This window comes from Drosophila pseudoobscura, chromosome 4, assembly GCF_009870125.1.
Source record: "Drosophila pseudoobscura strain MV-25-SWS-2005 chromosome 4, UCI_Dpse_MV25, whole genome shotgun sequence".
Taxonomy (NCBI): domain Eukaryota; kingdom Metazoa; phylum Arthropoda; class Insecta; order Diptera; family Drosophilidae; genus Drosophila; species Drosophila pseudoobscura.
Genome location: NC_046681.1, coordinates 4,914,151 through 4,931,932, shown reverse-complemented (window position 1 = coordinate 4,931,932; position 17,782 = coordinate 4,914,151). Strand labels below are relative to the sequence as shown.

Genomic DNA, 17,782 nt, shown 5'->3' with positions numbered 1-17,782 from the left:
GTGCGCACTGACGGACTGGGCCAAAATATCAATGACATCTCGTTATGGTGTAGATTGTTTATTAGTTTTATAACCCGCACGAGCCTAAATTGTTAATGGCCTCCCGCACTTGGGAAGACATTAAATTCGTCAACTTGAACTTGGTTCCTGCCTCAGTCATTACTGAATACTAAATTTAAATTCACTTTTCAAATTTTGAACACGGTCGATAAAAATATACATTTGATTAGCCTCAGCATCCGAATAAATACATGCCCATAGATAAATATAGATACATTCTCTTGAGCTACCATATATTTGTTTAAATAAATGTTGATTATAGTTTTGTCTGATTTGCTAAGACAGCTCTAAGTGAGCTCCAAGTGAGAATGGTGAACAAAAAAGTCACGTTGCAGGTCCATCTGGATATGGGCTTTTGTAAATTTATGGCTGCAGAAATTCGACTTTTTCCATAGTCCATCCACTATTGAACTGCTGAAAAATTGTTCATTAAAGCAAAAGTCTAAATTTCAAGCTCATTATTGGAGCTCGTAGATTTGAGCGGGCGATGGCCACATTTTGTGGGGGACTTTCCGCTCGCAGAATGTTTTAAGTATGGGAAACTGGGTAGAAGCGTGATAAAAATGCCATTAGATATACTCTTATGGATCAACCAGAAAAAAACTTGATGAAACCTCCTCCAATCATTATGTGTATATATGAAAAACTTTGTTCCGCAACACCCTTAAAGTTACATCAGTTCCATCCAGTTGACCCGGCCACGTATCCAAGCCACAACTCATTTAACCCGCCAGACGGACTGTAGCTGCGGCCAGCGGGTAAAAGACAAGAAGTAGGAAAAGTAGTCAACAGAACGCGAAAGGAAACTATAAGTACGATAATTGAAGAAAATGTCAGCTACACACGACGCTACGTGACTTAATAATGCCCCTTGTCTGTTCATAATAACGGTCCCAACGTGTTCTTCCCGGCTCTCCGCTCTGCCCCACAATTTGTGGGAAGTTGTTCAGTTTTTTGTGCTTTTGGTGATTTTCCATTTCATTTCATTACGGTTTATTGATCGGCTCAGAAAGTTGAGCGGTGGCCCGTGTCTTGCTCCAGAGAAAACTATTCAGTTTTTAATTAGTAAAATGTGGGATTGAGAAAAAGCGATTGACAGGCACATAGACAGACGACTCTCAATGACAGTTGCCATAAGAGCTTCGGAATGGTCAGGCGTGACTGTACTCGAAATGAGGAAATTAACATTGCTTTATGCATATCAAATGGATAATTTTCGATTTTGTTTTGTTTTGATGGCATTGTAAATGCTTGCATCTATGAATAAACCTTCCAAGCTGTTGACATTTATTTATTTTCGTTGTGTAATTTAGTGAGATTTGCAAAAAAATATCTACAATTATTAGTGGCTCCCAAAATTGCTGTACTAACAAATGAGTATGGATTTAATCAATTCGAATTTGAAAATTCATAACAATTTGTTGAGCTGCAATGCAGTTTTCAATTTTAATAATTTAATAAGGGGTCAGCATATCCACTCCCAGGCTAATCCTAAATTTTGGGGAGGTTTTCCTATGGTTAACCACAAAAATTCGGCTGCTTGTTAGAAATATTCATCATTTCATGTAATTTAAATTAGTCGAATATGTGACTTTTTGTAATTATCCAAAATCTATAAATAATGCATTCAATTTGAATGCTAAAATAATAAACATTTGGTTTTGCGGGTTGTTTTAGGTGTTTCGGGTTCAGCGTTCAGGATCATGATTTGGTTGCACGCTGATTAAATTGTGGCCAGCAGCGGTCAAGCGGTCAACTCGATTGATACTCTATTGACACTTACATATAAAGCGGCTTGGAGCTATTTTTTTGCATGGCAAATGCGTTCATTATGAAATTTGGGAAATGAAGCAAAACAAAGGTTCATATTGCCCCAGAAATCTGAAACTTGTTATAACATAATTTTATGACATCATTAGCCAAAGTTGAATGCGACAACTGAATGATTTAATCTCTTCGATTGCACGTCCCATTCCTCTGCACGATAAATAGTCAGACTTCTTTTGGGGGAACATCAAAACCGACTCATAAACGGTACGCTAAAAAAGAAACCCTGCCTTTCCCGACATCTGAAAGAATGTCATCAAATTTGCAGACACGCCCACATCATCAGCGCCAGCAACAAATCACATTGACACCCACAATTTGGCACAAACCACACTTTCCCACTGCCCCTAAACGCGCCCACATAGTTGTGGGACCAACGTAATGCAAAAAAAAAGCAAAAAATCCTATTCTGCCCTCAGACCTTATTCCCATGAGTGGACCATCGTAGACGAAAAAACAAATTACAAGTATTGTAAAGTGTCATTTTTCAACAAGGGAAGGCGGCGAGGAGGGCCGGAATGTGGGGCTGGGGGAGGTGAAATAATCATAATGGCCAAGCGCATATTTGAGAGGAAATCTTGCGTGGAAATGTTGTAGAAACAATAGCAGGAAGCAGAAGCGGAAAAAGTGGGGAAAAAGAAACAAGAGAAATGTGAGCAAATTTCGCTGGCAGAGCACAAGAAATGACCGAGAAAGCACAGAGGAAAGCAGAACGAAGGAAAAAACTAAACCAAATTCCAATTTGTCAGGAATTTGTTCAATTTCAGTTTTGCTTCGTCGGGCCAGAGAAGAGAGGAGCCCCCTCCTTGGCTGTGGGCCATGGAAATCTTCCCATGCACTGGCCATCTGCATGCCCCACACGTGCCGCCAAGCAAAACCATAAGCATAACGGGGCACTAGCACTCTTGCGGCAGTGGCCATTAAAGAGCCACCACGACAAATCGCACACATTTAACACGCACACAGAGGACCTGAGGTCCGAGCACTAGGGGACCTATGGGGGAAAAAACTGCATACTTAACAGGCACACAAAAAACCAGCAGGAGGAACAGCTGCTCAAAATGGCTCAAACAACGTCGCCGTCTGGCCAGGCCATGCTCATCGACGGTGATGGCAGCGTGATCTCGATGAGCCTAACGATAGCATCCACAATTTTTTCAGAAAATCGGCGAAGGAATTTAAATGTCGGAGTCCATTAAGAATATCATCGCATCGATTTGAAATCAATCAATTTATCCTGAATCTATAAAGCGATTTCCATCTTTCCGTCCGTGTGGTGTGTCATGACTTAAATTGAACGAAAGGCGCGGTTTTAGCAGCTTCTAAAAGCTACACACCTCTCTCTTTTCTCTTTCCTTCCCAGTGGGAGGGTTTTCTGCCGTCTTGCAACTCTCCATAAACTTCGGTTAAAGTTGACTTTCGTCTTCTTGACTGTCAATAATTGTATCATTAAAGATGCATTGCCAGGTATTTGACTTTCATATGTCTTTCATAACTCTTTAGAAAATAGATACAAATTTTTTAATAGACGCTGACTCAGTCATGCTGCCATCTCTATTCGAAGGCATGGGATAGAAGTAGGCAACAAACCATTTTCTTTGCTGGCTGCCGCCCCTAATGACATTTGTATGCCGTTGTAGACATGTGCAACTGGCCCGAAACGAAACGGCATCCCCAAAACTTGTCCGAGGCGTCCCTTCTTCTTCCCATAAACACTGCAGCTTGCAAATTTGCCATTGTCGGTGTAAAAAATGGTACAACTTTAAGCGTCCGTTTCTCTGAATAAACCGATTTCTTTGGGTGTCCCATTTTGTCTTTGTCGTATTGCCAACAAGCTCTGCTGCTGTCTGCTGGCGATAAGGAGGCAAAAGAGATTCTGAAAATTAGTGTAAAGGGGCATTGACGACACACAGTTGATAAGGGACGATCTTTAATACACAAGAATGGGAGAGATTCCGTCCTCCGGAAGTGCTGGCTAGCCTCGGCATACCGAAGTTTTCATACCCTTGCAGTCCGACGAACGTTTCAGTCTTGTAAAAAAAATAGTCTGTAATTGCCGAGCATAGTATTGCATTGATATACATATATACAGTATGTCAAGAAACTCTTTACGCACTGAAATTAAATTACATTTTTTGACTTTGGATAAGAAAATAATGGCCTTTGGTTCAAATTTATCAAATTTTTTTAATTCCTAACCATTCAGGGATTAATTATAAAGTAGTTAGTGAAAAAAGAATAACAAAACTATAAATAGGTAACTTACAAAACAACAAAAACAATGATTACTTATTTTTGACACTGTCAAGAAACTCTTTACACAAAAGTATTGCATTGATATACATATATGTATATATGTATGCTACAGATATGGATGATCCCAAAAAATGTGTAATCTACTTTAAAAAAAGGAAAAAAAAATTGTTTTCTCCACATAATTATAATAAATGAATTCTCTACAGCCAAACTAAATCATTCATGTTGCCCTTTATGAACTGTTGTGTCTGCTGGCTGGAAAAACAGAAAGAGAAGATTTCTAGCTTACTCTCTGTCGGCCAGCACGACTACCAACAACGACTTTGTCTCCCCCATGGATTTGTAGCTCTGGAACGTGAGGGATTGACTAAGTCTGTCGGCACTGAGTTTTAATTGAATTTTGAGTGGCGTATTTAGGGATTTGTTACTTATAATAGACGGCGCACACAACCCTGGGAGATGTGGGAAATGGCAAGGCCTAACACGGGCACGGATGAAATGTGCAATGACATGGGTAAGAAAATCGAAAAATGTATATTTTAAATTGCAGTTGGAGCAATGAAATAGCTCGCATTTAGTAAGTTAGTTTTAGTTCTAATAAAAAAGGAAATCTAGCTATGAGAAGACTGAATCGGAAAGGCAAACTTTCTTACTTTTTGAAAGCAGAGGGGAAAGCACTACCGATGCCAGTGCTAGTACACAACATAGCTTCCTTAGAAGAAACAACTCAAAGATAGATCTTATGTTAGCCGTTGAGCACATATGTAGAGATATCATTATGGTTTTGACCTACCCCATTCCGACCCCACTGCTGCTGGTGATGAGGATGAGGCTGGCGATGACGAGACCCTGATTACGATCAGCTCCATTGTTGTATGCATCATCAAGTGCGCATGAATAATTTTCCCCACAAGCAAATCCGCTATGAATTACACACACGCATACATTCATAAGAATAGGGACACTCAGACAATCCGCTGCCAGCTTCCAGCTCCGGCTTTTGGCATACTTTTCTCTCTCATTTTTTTACGACTTCTGTATGCTTTATGTTGAGGCACGGGAGTAGGGCAGAGGAAAGCCGGCTGTGATTTACCGTCAACATCTTGGCAATGGAAATCATCAGTACGCTGATAGCTCCTTGTGCGACTAGACTGGGAGAAATTTTTGCTGCGTACGTTGATGGAATTTGTTGGGTCGATCTGATTTGAAAAGGCACCAAATCCAGTAAGAAGTAACAAAGAGTGAGAGCCTAACGGGTATATATATATCCAGAAGAATGGATCAAGCAGAAAACTTATATATTAAATCTCCCAATTTACATTTTTCAGTGTAGTGCTTCATCTGCCATTGTCTTGGCGTTCAGAGTGCACAAATCTATTTTAATATTTTCTTATTTGCCACTGACATTTACGAAAAAATCACATAAATTGCTGCACACAGCCTTTTTGCCTGCTGCTGTGGTTGTTGCTGCTGCCCCAAGCTGCTGGCTGCTGGTGGGGCAGATCGAGCTGTGGCTGGGGCAACTGAGCTGCAGGAAAGAGACACGGACTACCTTAGGAGTTGCTTCAAGGGAGTACAACACCACTAAAAAGGTTTCTGTTCCCATTACTCGAAGAGTGCAGAGTAGAGTATTTTGGATTCGTGCACCTGAATGCAACATGCTGGAAGTGCTACAGACCGCATAGATTACTATATGTATCATCTAGCACATTCAATACACCATTATCAAGAAATATACATCAAACCTTGCATTGGCGTAGTTATTTTAAAGATATTATTAAACGATCCGTAACTAGTTACTTTTTGTTCTCGAGTACCGGGTATGCTATGGTCGGAATGTGAACTCTGGCGTTCTTACTTGTTTCCTTTACTATTATTCCCACGTACTTAAATTTTTTCTTGCTGTAGTAGCATAGATATTCACACATACTCGTGCATTGCACACACACACACACACACCCGTGTGTGCGGAGGACAACGACGATGACGTCGACGGAGAGATATGCAGAGATATAAAGCAATTTTCTACGTAAATACTTTGTAATGGATTTAGTAAGTAGTAAAGTATGACGCGTTTGCCATCTAGAGCATGTCGGCATACATATTTCTGTGGGTCCATGGGTGTGCTTGTACGTACGAGAAGGAGACTTTGTGTGTGTGTGTGTGTGTCCCATGTTTGATATTGTAAATCTCAGCATATATATTTTTGCGCATCATATAATTGATGAAAAAGTATTACAGCGATTTTCAGCGGCATTTTGTTGTTGCACACGAGTGCTCGTACTTGTGTGCGCAGACAGTAATGTCTTCGTGTGTCTGTGTGTGCCTTGGCTATAGCCTTAGTAAATGGAGCGTAGTGAGTGAATTATATTTAATGCTTTGTGTAATTTAAATATAATAAAACCTCGTACGTCTTCCATTTTCTTCGGGGAGCCAGAAAGCGGCACAAAGTATTACGGCGCACAGTCAGCCAGACAAATAAAAAAATCTAACATACTTTTGCGGACATATAAGAAAGTCGTAAAATGTATTACACAGTAGAGTGTGTTTCCCCAAAAGCCATGCAATAATTTTTAATGCCGTTACATAGATATTTAAAAGCATACATATATTTATTAGATGCTGGTAATGCATAGAAATTTAATACAACACCGGTTGCCCTTCAAAGACCCAGAACTTATGGTATATATGTATATATACATATATATATGTATACCTGAATCTCGCCATAAGGTTGATGGAGACCCTGGAGCACTGTACTAAAGACACCTTAACTTTTAATATAAATTTCGGTGCTGAGCTAAATAAATTGGATACAATTCTTTTATAAACACCGCTCTGTACTCTGTTTAAAATTCCAACTCTTAACTGGTTTCAAACACACTGAATCGCATATCCTGTGCACTCAATATTTTCAATTGCATTCGCAATGAATTCTTTGCATGGTATTCCCCATTTTGTTAGCTACCCACCCCCACCCGTACACCCGTACACCCGTACCACTCACCCTTGCAACAATCGGTTAACCAAAATTTGTTCACATACAACTTGATTAAAAAACCACAATAACCCCTATACGAAAACAACCCAACAAAAGCGGAAAAACACACGGTAGCGTGGGGCGGGGGGTGAAATGGACAATGAGCATTCGATTGTAGATTGTGGATACAAAACTGTTTCAATATGACGCCACCGACATGTTGTGACAAGGAGGTCAGCCACAGGGTAATTTAAATGAAATGAACAACAAATGCACTCCCACTCGTAAAAGAAAAACAAAGCCAGAGCAGAGCGGAGCCATGACACTCCCAATGCCGCCACACCACACCATGCCGTGCGACATGTGGCGCAAGTGCTGGCCAAAAATAAATGGCAGCTGTAAATTCGAGCCATCGAAGGACTGAGGGACAGTCCGAAGAGCAGTCCGAAAGAGTTCACTGGTTGGGTGCCTGATGATTGGAGGGCCCTAACCACTAGCCTAGTCCCAGTCCCGGCCCCCCACATATTGCTTTTCAAATTGGTCATCGACTATAATAAAAAAAAGACGGAATGGATACAAAAGGAACGAGCGGGTCGGGTTTTTATGGCGTTAACAAATTGCTTTTTATAACACAATTTTGGATGGGTATCGGACAATAATACTCAACCATTTGTTTCTGACTAGCATGAGATTTGCCCGGGACTGGTATTTTTGTTTGTTTCAAAAATAGCTTGAAATAAAAAGATCAGAGTTGCTCAATTTACGGGTGTTTGCTGTGGCTCATATTAAAATTAAATGGTGGGGTCAGGGATGAGCTATATGGAGACCGTCTCACAGCTTTCAATTCAAGAATCAGTCTTTCCTTTAGACAGGGGACACTTGTATCGACATTCGTCCCATTATGTTGACATTTCCCAGAGATTTTCCCATTGCAGAAACTCAGGCATTCCCGCATTGCTGAATACTGAATGCAATGCAAGTTGAATGCATTCTTAAATGGAAACTGCGCTTTCCGACATCTCCGACAAACAGCAGTGGAAACTAGTATTATAAAAGTACAAAAATAAATTTGTCGTGCAGCGATGCAAAAAGGAAAAAGCTGCCTTGAATTGCACTACGAATCAGTCTAGCGTGCTATCAATTACTGTGGCAAGTGTTGCACGTGCCACAGACACAGACACGGACACCGATACCGACACCGACACCGACACCGATACCAACACCGAACCGTTCTGCACTGCTCACACTGGCATCTAGAGTTAGTCCTTGGACCCACGATTCAGCTGGTACAGCCTGCTCATCCCGTTGTGCTGCTTGGCATTTTGCTTCCAGTTTTTTTAGCATCAGTTCCATTCCTTTTCTAATTTCTTGTCGCACTTTGGCCGTTGTCTTGGCTCCTTCTATTGCAACGTTTTGTAAGTGGCATGAACATCGCTGCACTTTCTTGACAATTTGTCTGCTCTTTTTCCTTCCTCTGTTGGCTGCTTTTTGAGTGCTTTCAATTGTTGCACAATTTTTTAATTTGTTGCGTGGAAAGGAAATGAAAGAGTTGCCATTGCTGGGGGAATTTTAATCTAATATGGGTGGCATGTGGCATGGGATGGCCCAAAGTCCGATGACACTTGCGCTTAGATTTTAATAATTGGTTTGCCCTGTTCCGGACTTTCTTTGCCATTCTAATGCCAATTAAATCCACATTATGCCGCAAATCCTGAACACTGAAATTTATGCATTCAATTAACCACAAATGAGCACACAGTTCTCACATATTCACGCACTTGAAGCCCCCACAATGTCATAATAACTCAAGCAGCCACAAAACAAAGCAAAATCCACATTTTGTGTTTGAATCGAATTCGGATTGTTTGGCTCTACAGCCCAGTGGAAATTGCCATTTAAATTTATGCAACGCACTTAGCCCTGAGGTCTTGCAATCAGCCTAATCCCATATGCTATTGTTGCTTTAATTCAAACAGAAATCGAGTCAGAAACGTCGATGCCACTATGCTCTTAAGGGTTATATCATGTTATTTATCTCAACTTGAAAGCTCTTACTGGATGACTTGAACCGATCTTGTCATGAAATATAATATAGGGGAAATAACATACTGACCAGTAGCTTAAAATTTCCTTCATCTTTAGTAAGACCGTACGTGGCTCTGTAAATCAAATATCTTCATAAGCGTCTGCCTTACGAGAATGGGCAAGCTTCCTCGCATAGTCAGTGTTCTCTGCCCGTATCCGATAAAATTATCATTTCATTTTCATATTAAATACCAAAATGTAATAAGCATTAAATTTGCTGCAATTTGTTGCAGCAAGGAGCATACGAGAGCTGACAGGATGTTGCAATTACAATGTAATTACAACCCACAGTCGGAGAACGTTTTAAATTTTGTATGTCCTGTGCAAATGTCTAAATGCGAGAACGCCCCCGAAAAGGATTATGCCAAAGTACTATCCGAGCGTCTGAGCATCTCTGAGTGTGCGTGCTTGTGGAGAGTACAGGACAGGAGGGAACGCTCCACTTACGAGTAAGTAGCAGCTTATGACATAAACATACGAGTACGATATGAGCTGGCTCTCGATGTCGGTAATAAAATTACGCTTAAAATGTGGCATGTAATTGTCAGGTCCTTAGTCCTCCCTTTGTGTCTCCGGCTCTCAAGCTATCTACTCGCCACCATCGTCTAATTGCCGCAAGTGTCTCTGCCTTTGTACTTTAATTAGTATTACGGTTCTAAGCCGGCATTTTGATTCTTAAAGCGCACTCAACAAGCGCTCAGTAAATACGAGTACTCGCTCCGGCTAAACCAACTAATGGTCCCAGCTCTCCTTTCCCCTGCGCCCACCGCTGCATTCTCCGGAGATGTTTGGTAATCAAAAGTTAGTACTGACTGTAAATTAATTTCCTGGCCACGTTATGCAGCAATTGCAGTTTCCAGTCTCAATTACGGGAAACTTGCTGCAATGCATAAATTTCGAGCACACGCCAGCCACACACAGGCCGAGGCCGAGGCAGAGGCAGAGGCCGGGGCCAAGAATCAATGATTAATTTTATGTGGTTCGGAGTTCGATATTAGCAGCGGCTGCTGTAGGGCTCTAATGTACCCTGGGAGTCTTTGGATAAGAACGGCGGGGGCTGTCTGCACATAATGCAGCCAAGTTAAATGAGTTATTAGCATTGGCTGGATTTGGGTTTGATTAGTAAAATCTATTGCAAAAGTTTAATGTATTATGCTAGTGGAAATGTACTGCATCTATCAGCAAGAATCTTATGAAAAATAAACTCACTTCTTAGTCTGTTCCTCCACCTAATATATATCCCTAGACAAGGCATTGCACTTTGCTGTTCACACTCATTCTGCCATTTCAATTGACAAGAACATGGCTCAAAGAACGCCCAGATCATTAAAAAACAGAATGTGTGACATTGTGTCAGGCATAATAATAAAATTACAATTGAGACTTGGCGACAAACAAACGCGGAAATGTGCAAAATCAGCGCAAAAACTTTGGTGGGGGAAGCACTGATTCTGGGGGCGTCCTTCAAGGAAATGTCAAATCAAATTTATTGACTTTCATTGTTCGATGGGAGGGAAGATGGGAGGTGACTACAACTCCGAGCTCATGCAGAAGTCGCGTTCATTGAAATGTGAAAAGCCAATGACAGGGGGCGAGGGCCAACAATGTGCACCTTTCTTTTCGTCGGTCGCTCGTTCCTGGCGGCTCCTCCTAGCGGCACTTGTCGATTTGTCCTGCACTTTTCGTATTTGTGCGCGATTAAAGCGCCGCTTAGCACGTTTGAATGCCTTTCTCCCGGCCTCCAACGCCCCAGTCGTCGAGCTATGCAGCCCTGAGACAATCAGCAGCCCCCCCATAGCTCTTTGCTCATTCCCCGCTCAATATCTCCTGGTTTTTTCCCCCATTCTTCCCTGATTTCCAACAACTCTGAACAATGCCTGCTGGCAGTGCTATAAAAATCATATGCTTCCTTTCATTGCAAGGGTTTGGCTTTAGCTTTTTTGCCTCTTCTTTGCCAGTCGACTTTGGTCGACTCCCTTTGTGTCGGGATAAGTTTGACAATTATTTGCATTGTTCAGTGAAGTCGTTTGCTCAACATGCACATGAATCGGTAACTACAACATGAGTGGGTCCGTAGTTATAGCTCACAGTCGGGGCAAGTCTTTTGTACACTGCTCGATGAAGTTTCCGATGGCTGATAGGGGGTAATATTGAGATGGACAAAAAGGAGACAATGTTTTGGGGCGAAGAAATCGTTTTGTGATATCTTCGGCCAGCCAATCATAATTGGCGTCAGGAAGAAGCTTATTGGTTCCATGATCCTGTTCACTAAATTAGCTGCCGACTTTTCTAACAAATCAGAATGTTTTAGCATTGCCCGGAAGTCAAATCGGGAATAATACTTCACCTTTATCTTAGTAAGGAAAAAACCATGATTCATTCATCTTGATTGCTGCCCAAAAAATACGTTCAACTTAATAATAATTAAGGACTTTGTTATGAAGTTAATCCGCATGCCGAATCCGTACTAATAATCGCTATGCCACAGTTTTCACATTTCACAAGAACGCCCCAGAAAATCACTTTATTCAGTCGGTGACTGCCGGATTCCTGCTACCAATTTTTCCCTCACGGAAATGCAGAATAAATGTTCTCCGTTTGACCCGAAAGCCTGTTGCCTGTCTGGTTGACTATTCAGGCTGGTCTGAAAGGCCTGCTGCCAAAACCGGAGTTCTTTTTGATAAAATTGCCTCTCTCTGCTTCTTTGGCGGTTGTCTTGTGCGGCTTCTTTTTAAATGGCTGTTTCCGCTTCCTGTTCCGCTCCGTTTCGTTTGACTTGTCTGCACGTAAATTTTGTGCCATTTTGCCGTAACAAAATTTGGTTGTTCTTTTTCTCAAACTCAGCCCGAGCCGACCTCTCGACTCCCTCATTCATGTTGGCGGTAAATTTTAGTACAATGCATATATAATCTTTTTCACTTATCTTTGCATAGTTTCCCTTTGCTGCAGCAAAACTTTTTACGGTCTGAGGTTAAAAGTAGCGTCATACATTTCCAGCAGCCCACCTCTCCGCCCACTCCGCCCCGTTCAGCCATTCCAGATTCGCGTGCGCGTTGAGAGCCATATAATGAATGAAAAGTTGGCAGGGAGTTGCAAAAGGTTGCGGCGGCTGCCACCGCCACTGACGCTGCCGCATGCAAAAGGTGCAAAGGCATCGCAATTTTTGCTGAATGGCAGGGTTAGTTTTTCCACTTGTCGACAATCTTGTGACAGATTTATGGGTTAATTATTGTGAATAGTGCGATGGGAGTGGGCAACACTGAAACATGGGAATAGATAAAGTAGAATGAAATCCCATTTCTTAGATTATAGCACTGAGAAAGTAGTTACATTCAAATTGTATCATTTCAGTATCTGACGTTTTCAAGATTTATAAATATTATTGTTCTAAATATCATTGAGCCCGAGATGGATAAGAAGCAATCATCACGCAAGATATCTGCAGATAACGAAGAATACGATATTTTTATGGGAATCTATGAGTTGGGCGTTACCCTTGGGAACTATCGCCCTAATGTACACCAGATATTTCAAGTCTTAGCCAAGAGTTCCAAGAGGAACACCTCAACCAATGATTCAATGGAAGGAGTGCTGCTCAATGATATCCGCTTGCGTTACGAGGATCTGCAGGAGCAATCAGATGCTGAAGGAAAGTTTCTACACGAGGCTGAGCAGCATATCTTTATGTGTCTCTATAAGGAGTTGGTTGGCATAGATACGGACGAGCGAGAGCGTATGAAATACATCGAGCTATGTTGCGAGTTATTCGGTGAGGATCGAAAGAAAGATATGGGTTTTGAGGAATCTTTAAGTTTCCGCTTAAAGTGCATAGATCGCTTACACATGAACATTGAAAAGATTACGGCACGACTTGATGCTGCGACCGATCAGGAATCTAATGTTAATGTCCACAGCAATGAAAAATTTGATTTACATGCTGATGTGGCAGATACTGTTTTTGGTAGAACGGATGATGCTTTGGATTATGCTGTGAATTTTAATGGGAATGATCCCGTTGAAGCTTCATTTGAGGTACCTGTGAATTTGCAAAAGGAAATGCCTGTTGATTTTCCCTCGGATATTCTTATAGATACACGAATTTCTCTGCCTATTGGTGTTAATGTGAATGCTCCAATAGAGGAATCTGTGGGTGCACATGTGAGTGTAGCAGTGTCTGTTCCGATAGATCCAGTTGATCATAAAACCAATGGAGTGCAGGAGATTTTTCGTGAATTTCAGGAGAAAAACGAGGACTTAGCGTGGGAACATCTGAAACAAACAAAAGTTTTAGCATCGGAATTCATTCAAACTATGACAATAATGGGTAAAGTTGTTCCAAGAACCAACACAGATCAGGTCCAGAAATGCCTCCAAGACACGACTGAAGATTTGTTTTCTTTGAGCGATGATCTCGAAGATATATCGTCAGGATTGAGTAAAATATACATTCTGACGAAAGAACGTAATTCCTTGTCCAGATTGACAGTACTCAATGACAATACAAAAGTTCCTACAGTTCCACCAAGACAGAAATCTGAAACGGACTTCGAAGAACTACATGATTATGCGGAAAACACGACAATCGTCAGGCCTTATACGGTGAATATGGAACAAAAAGCATCGTCAGAGTTCACCTCGAATTTGCAACATCAGCGCCACATAATAGCGGCGCCACGTTATATTCTAAAACTATTCAAGTCAAATCCCTCAATGGATCTGAATGCTCCCAATTTATTTGAGCAGTTGGACCAGTTCTATGAGGAAACAGAACATAAGGATAATGTACTTTCTGAAGAGATGTCCTCAATTCTATCACGTCTAAAGATATACCTGCGAAATATCAAGAAAGACCTCCCCAAGGACATCACCTACTCAGATTGGTTAACGAGAGTGGCAAAGTGTCAGCTGACAGAGATACTTACCAGTGCAGAGAGAGATGCCTGGCAGCTGAGAAACCGTGGTGGCCAAGAGCTGACGGATGAAGATCGCTATCGGGACGCACTCGATGGGTTGCTGGGCTTTGAGTCGGCCCATCCTAGATTGTCCGCCTTGAATTCGCGACTGCCGATTCGGTCGCCGCATCACCAGCACAGCATCAGCGAGTCCTATTTGCTTTTGGCCCTGGGCCATGTCGGATCCTTGTATCGATCCTTGAAGCTAAAGGTGCAAGAGCTGGCCCAACAGGGCCGAACACAAAGTGACCAAGCCCTAGCGGAATGTATTCGTGGGGATCTGTCCTCATTCCATGAATTCTATAATCAACAGGTGAATAGTCGCGGAAGTCTACTTCGTCTGTTCTTGGGCACTCGAGGCTTTCAGCAGAGGTTTCAGGTGCTTCTGAACCTAATTGTCAATGTACAGAACAGCAAATCTTGTGTCGTATCGCTTTACAATCAGTTGGCTCAAACAGTGGATATGGCAGAGGCTAAAGTGCAAAATTGGTTGATGATAGTAAGCAACCACCTACTTATCAAGCTCAACCGCTGGTTGCGGAATGGTCAACTCCCAGAATCGGGCTGTGACGAGTTTTTTATTGTTCAAAATTTAGCATTAAGCACAGATCGATTTTGGCAGGAACGTTTTCAGCTGGCAGAAGCCTTCTCAATGTTTTTCGATAGTCGGCTATCCATGCTGATGATCAGCATAGGTAGACACCATATGTTCTCCAGAATATATCTGTTCTCAAACATTGAAACTTTCTTATCAACGACAGAGCTACACCACAGACTGCTTGACGTCTTTCAGCAGTTCTATCAGAACAGAGACCAGGAGCCACTTTTTCAGCTCGTTTCGGAGCTGCACTCGGATGTGTGTGGTAAGGTTATGAGATGTCTTTACGATTATGCACCAGTTCCATTGGACCTTTTCCAAAACCTACACAAATACTTGTTGCTAAGAGATATGCACTTTGTGAGGCAGTTAATAGAATTACTTGAACCTGTACTGGAAGGGGAGGCAAGGTTCTACGACACCAAGCAATTGAACTTTATGATGAGCAACATGTTATCTATTCGAGTTTCTGATCTATATGTAGGGGAAGCCAATTCAGAAGGTTCGAAGTGTTGGTCCCGCTTTGTCCTGCATTGGAAGCTGCCTATCCACTGGAAAGCATTACTGGGGGACAGTGTTAAGCAGTACGCGTCGGTCTTTCCCGGCCTATGGAAGTTCCATCATGCTTACTATGTACTCTGCGAAAGGATTATGAGGCAAAACTGGCACTTTCGAAAACATATCCTCCTGGACAATAATGGCTTGGAACATGTCCAGTGCCACTTCGATAAATTGATCGACATTCTGTTCGACTTGATGGATGTTTTGAAGAGCTTCCTTCTACACGAAGTGTTAGACGAGGCTTTTGCCGAGCTAAAGCTGGCTCTTCAGAAGGTCAGGAGTATAGACGAAATGCTCGAGGCCAATGTTATCTATCTGGACGCGGTCAAGTTCGGCTCTTTTCAAACGAAAACTGTAAAAAGGTCCAGCGTTTACTTGGAGAAAGTGTTCAGTCTCATCCTCGACTTAGAAGGACGCCAACAGAAGTTCTACAGGCTGTTCCACATTTATATGGATTATGCAAGTGATGACAGTTATGTCGGCTCCATTTTGCCGAACCGTTTGCACGATTTTCGTTTATCCTGTCAGAAAACTTGCGATTCTCTCAATGACCTAGAAGAAGAAATATATGCGGTGATATCCGATTTTCTGTTGAGCTTGCATATTGCTGGATATCCAGCGCTTAAGTTGTTGGCCAGAAGATTAGACAGCCAGGGACTCTACGAGAACAGAAAAGAGGTATTGTGCTTTGTAGACACCCATGCGTTTTGGAGAACGACGAAACAATTTAAGACCTGAGGATACTTAACAGGAACTCCGCTTTCTTTGGAATTGCTTTCGTTGAATACACTTTAGTTGTTAATGTCTATTAGTAAATATAATATAAGTATTTAATAAACGATTTACTTGCCTTCAACGATTTGTTGTCAGGATTTCTGAAGGCTGCTGAATTACCCCGTATACGAGTACATATACATATTCCCCAAGTTGAACTCAATCAGATTCGTCTCGTTCTCGCTCAAGTTATAATTCATTAACAGCAAAAAGGGTGAAGAACAAAGAACCTTTTTTGGACGCTTTGTCATTTGATAAATTGGATTTTAATTGAAAATTAAGAATCGCCTTAGCAATATTTGCATGGTGCAGCAGCTGGAACTGGCTTTTGTTATGCAAATTCTCTTTATTTTGTGGTCTAGTGTGAAAAGGAAGAACTCTCCTGACGACTCTGAATTCGTTTAAATGAAAGTAAATAAAGGAACATTTACTTTTTGGCTTAAGCTTTTGGCTCTCGTCAGCTCTGCTCTGTGCAGCTCTGTGAAGCTCAGTTGAGAGCACAAGTTGAGAGTTTGCCTTGGTGTCAATTGTAATTACTCGACGCAAATTAAATCAAATTTCTGTTCTCTTTTTCACATTTTCACATTTTTATTAACAACTTGTGCCAACACTTTTATAATGGGTCTCATCTGCATAACTTAATTTTCCGAGAATCCGCTGGGAAATACATACATATATCAGCACTCAAATCTTTGCCAAAGAAATGCACAATGGGGACTGTGGGGCCACTCGGAAAGGGTGAGTGTGTATTGTGTGTCAGAGTCCTGGGCTCCTTTGTTATCTGACAAACACAGCTGGCGAAGTCATCTCTGCGTTTTAGCCATCCACGTACTCGTATACGTATCAGCTGGATGTGTGCTGGATGAATTATAAAACACAACTGGCTTCAAAAAGAATGTCAGGAAGATAATTGAATCCTGGCAGGAGGCATTTAATAAACTTGATTGGTAGCACACGAAGGAGTGGTAGGAGAAAGGTTGACAGGCTCTTGACAGGAATACATCTCTGGGTGACTGGGTGACTTGTGCAGCTGCTGATTAGGGAAATTAATTTCACACAAAATTGTTTTTCCTCTGTTGCGATTTAGATAATAAACGAGTAAATTTTTTTTTACTGTATGCTATGTTTGTCATCTCAGCTACTCAGCGAAGGCATGCTTCTTCATCAGATATCCTTCATTAGTTTGAAAAATATTTTTATGGTTTCGCAGAAGTCGCTTACCTGTTGATATTATTTCTTCGAATTCAGTTACATCTCATTTCTGGGCCACTATCGCTCTCGTTCCGTATTGGCCACGGTATTGCTTTCTGTAGGGTTTTCTTTATTTCTTTTGTAGACATGAAAGTTGTGGAAATTTATGACAATCCAATATCATTGACGACATTATCTTTGGCTCCTCAGCAGAATTGTGCGCCATGTCAAATTAAACTATAAAATTTATTATTATGCCCGTTGATATACTTGAACTGTTCTAGGCAATAAATTCCTATGCCATTTGCCGTTTTGGCTTTCAAAATTTCTCCGCCGTGGCCTGCCCGCCGCCCCACCCACACATTGTTATTGACAATTTGTTGTCAGTTTTTCTCGCCCATACTTGTACTCGTACACCCAGATCAATTTATGTGGCTGTATGTGGGACTATGACCGGGACTGGAGCAAGGACTGGGGCCTTATGAAATACTTCTCATT

The 17,782-nt window shown here is 41.6% G+C and overlaps 1 protein-coding gene and 1 long non-coding RNA gene across 2 annotated transcripts; one reads left to right on the top strand and one right to left on the bottom strand.

Moving 5' to 3' along the window:
* The first annotated feature begins 12,555 nt into the window (after positions 1–12,555).
* Positions 12,556–16,175, top strand: t-Grip91 (testis-specific gamma-tubulin ring protein 91). The gene has a single exon (XM_002133149.3). The coding sequence runs from the start codon at positions 12,617–12,619 to the stop codon at positions 16,055–16,057; it is 3,441 nt and encodes a 1,146-aa protein (XP_002133185.3). The 5' UTR covers positions 12,556–12,616; the 3' UTR covers positions 16,058–16,175.
* A 481-nt stretch (positions 16,176–16,656) lies between these two features.
* On the bottom strand, positions 16,657–17,498 carry LOC117184120 (uncharacterized). Its single transcript, XR_004469330.1, has 2 exons — positions 17,315–17,498; positions 16,657–17,126 (listed from the first exon to the last, which is right to left on the bottom strand). It is a non-coding gene; the product is annotated as an uncharacterized lncRNA (long non-coding RNA).
* Positions 17,499–17,782: the final 284 nt, after the last annotated feature.

Coding starts and splice junctions, on each gene's coding strand:
- t-Grip91 (XM_002133149.3), top strand. CDS start 12,617: ATGGATAAGAAGCAATCATCACGCAAGATATCTGCAGATAACGAAGAA.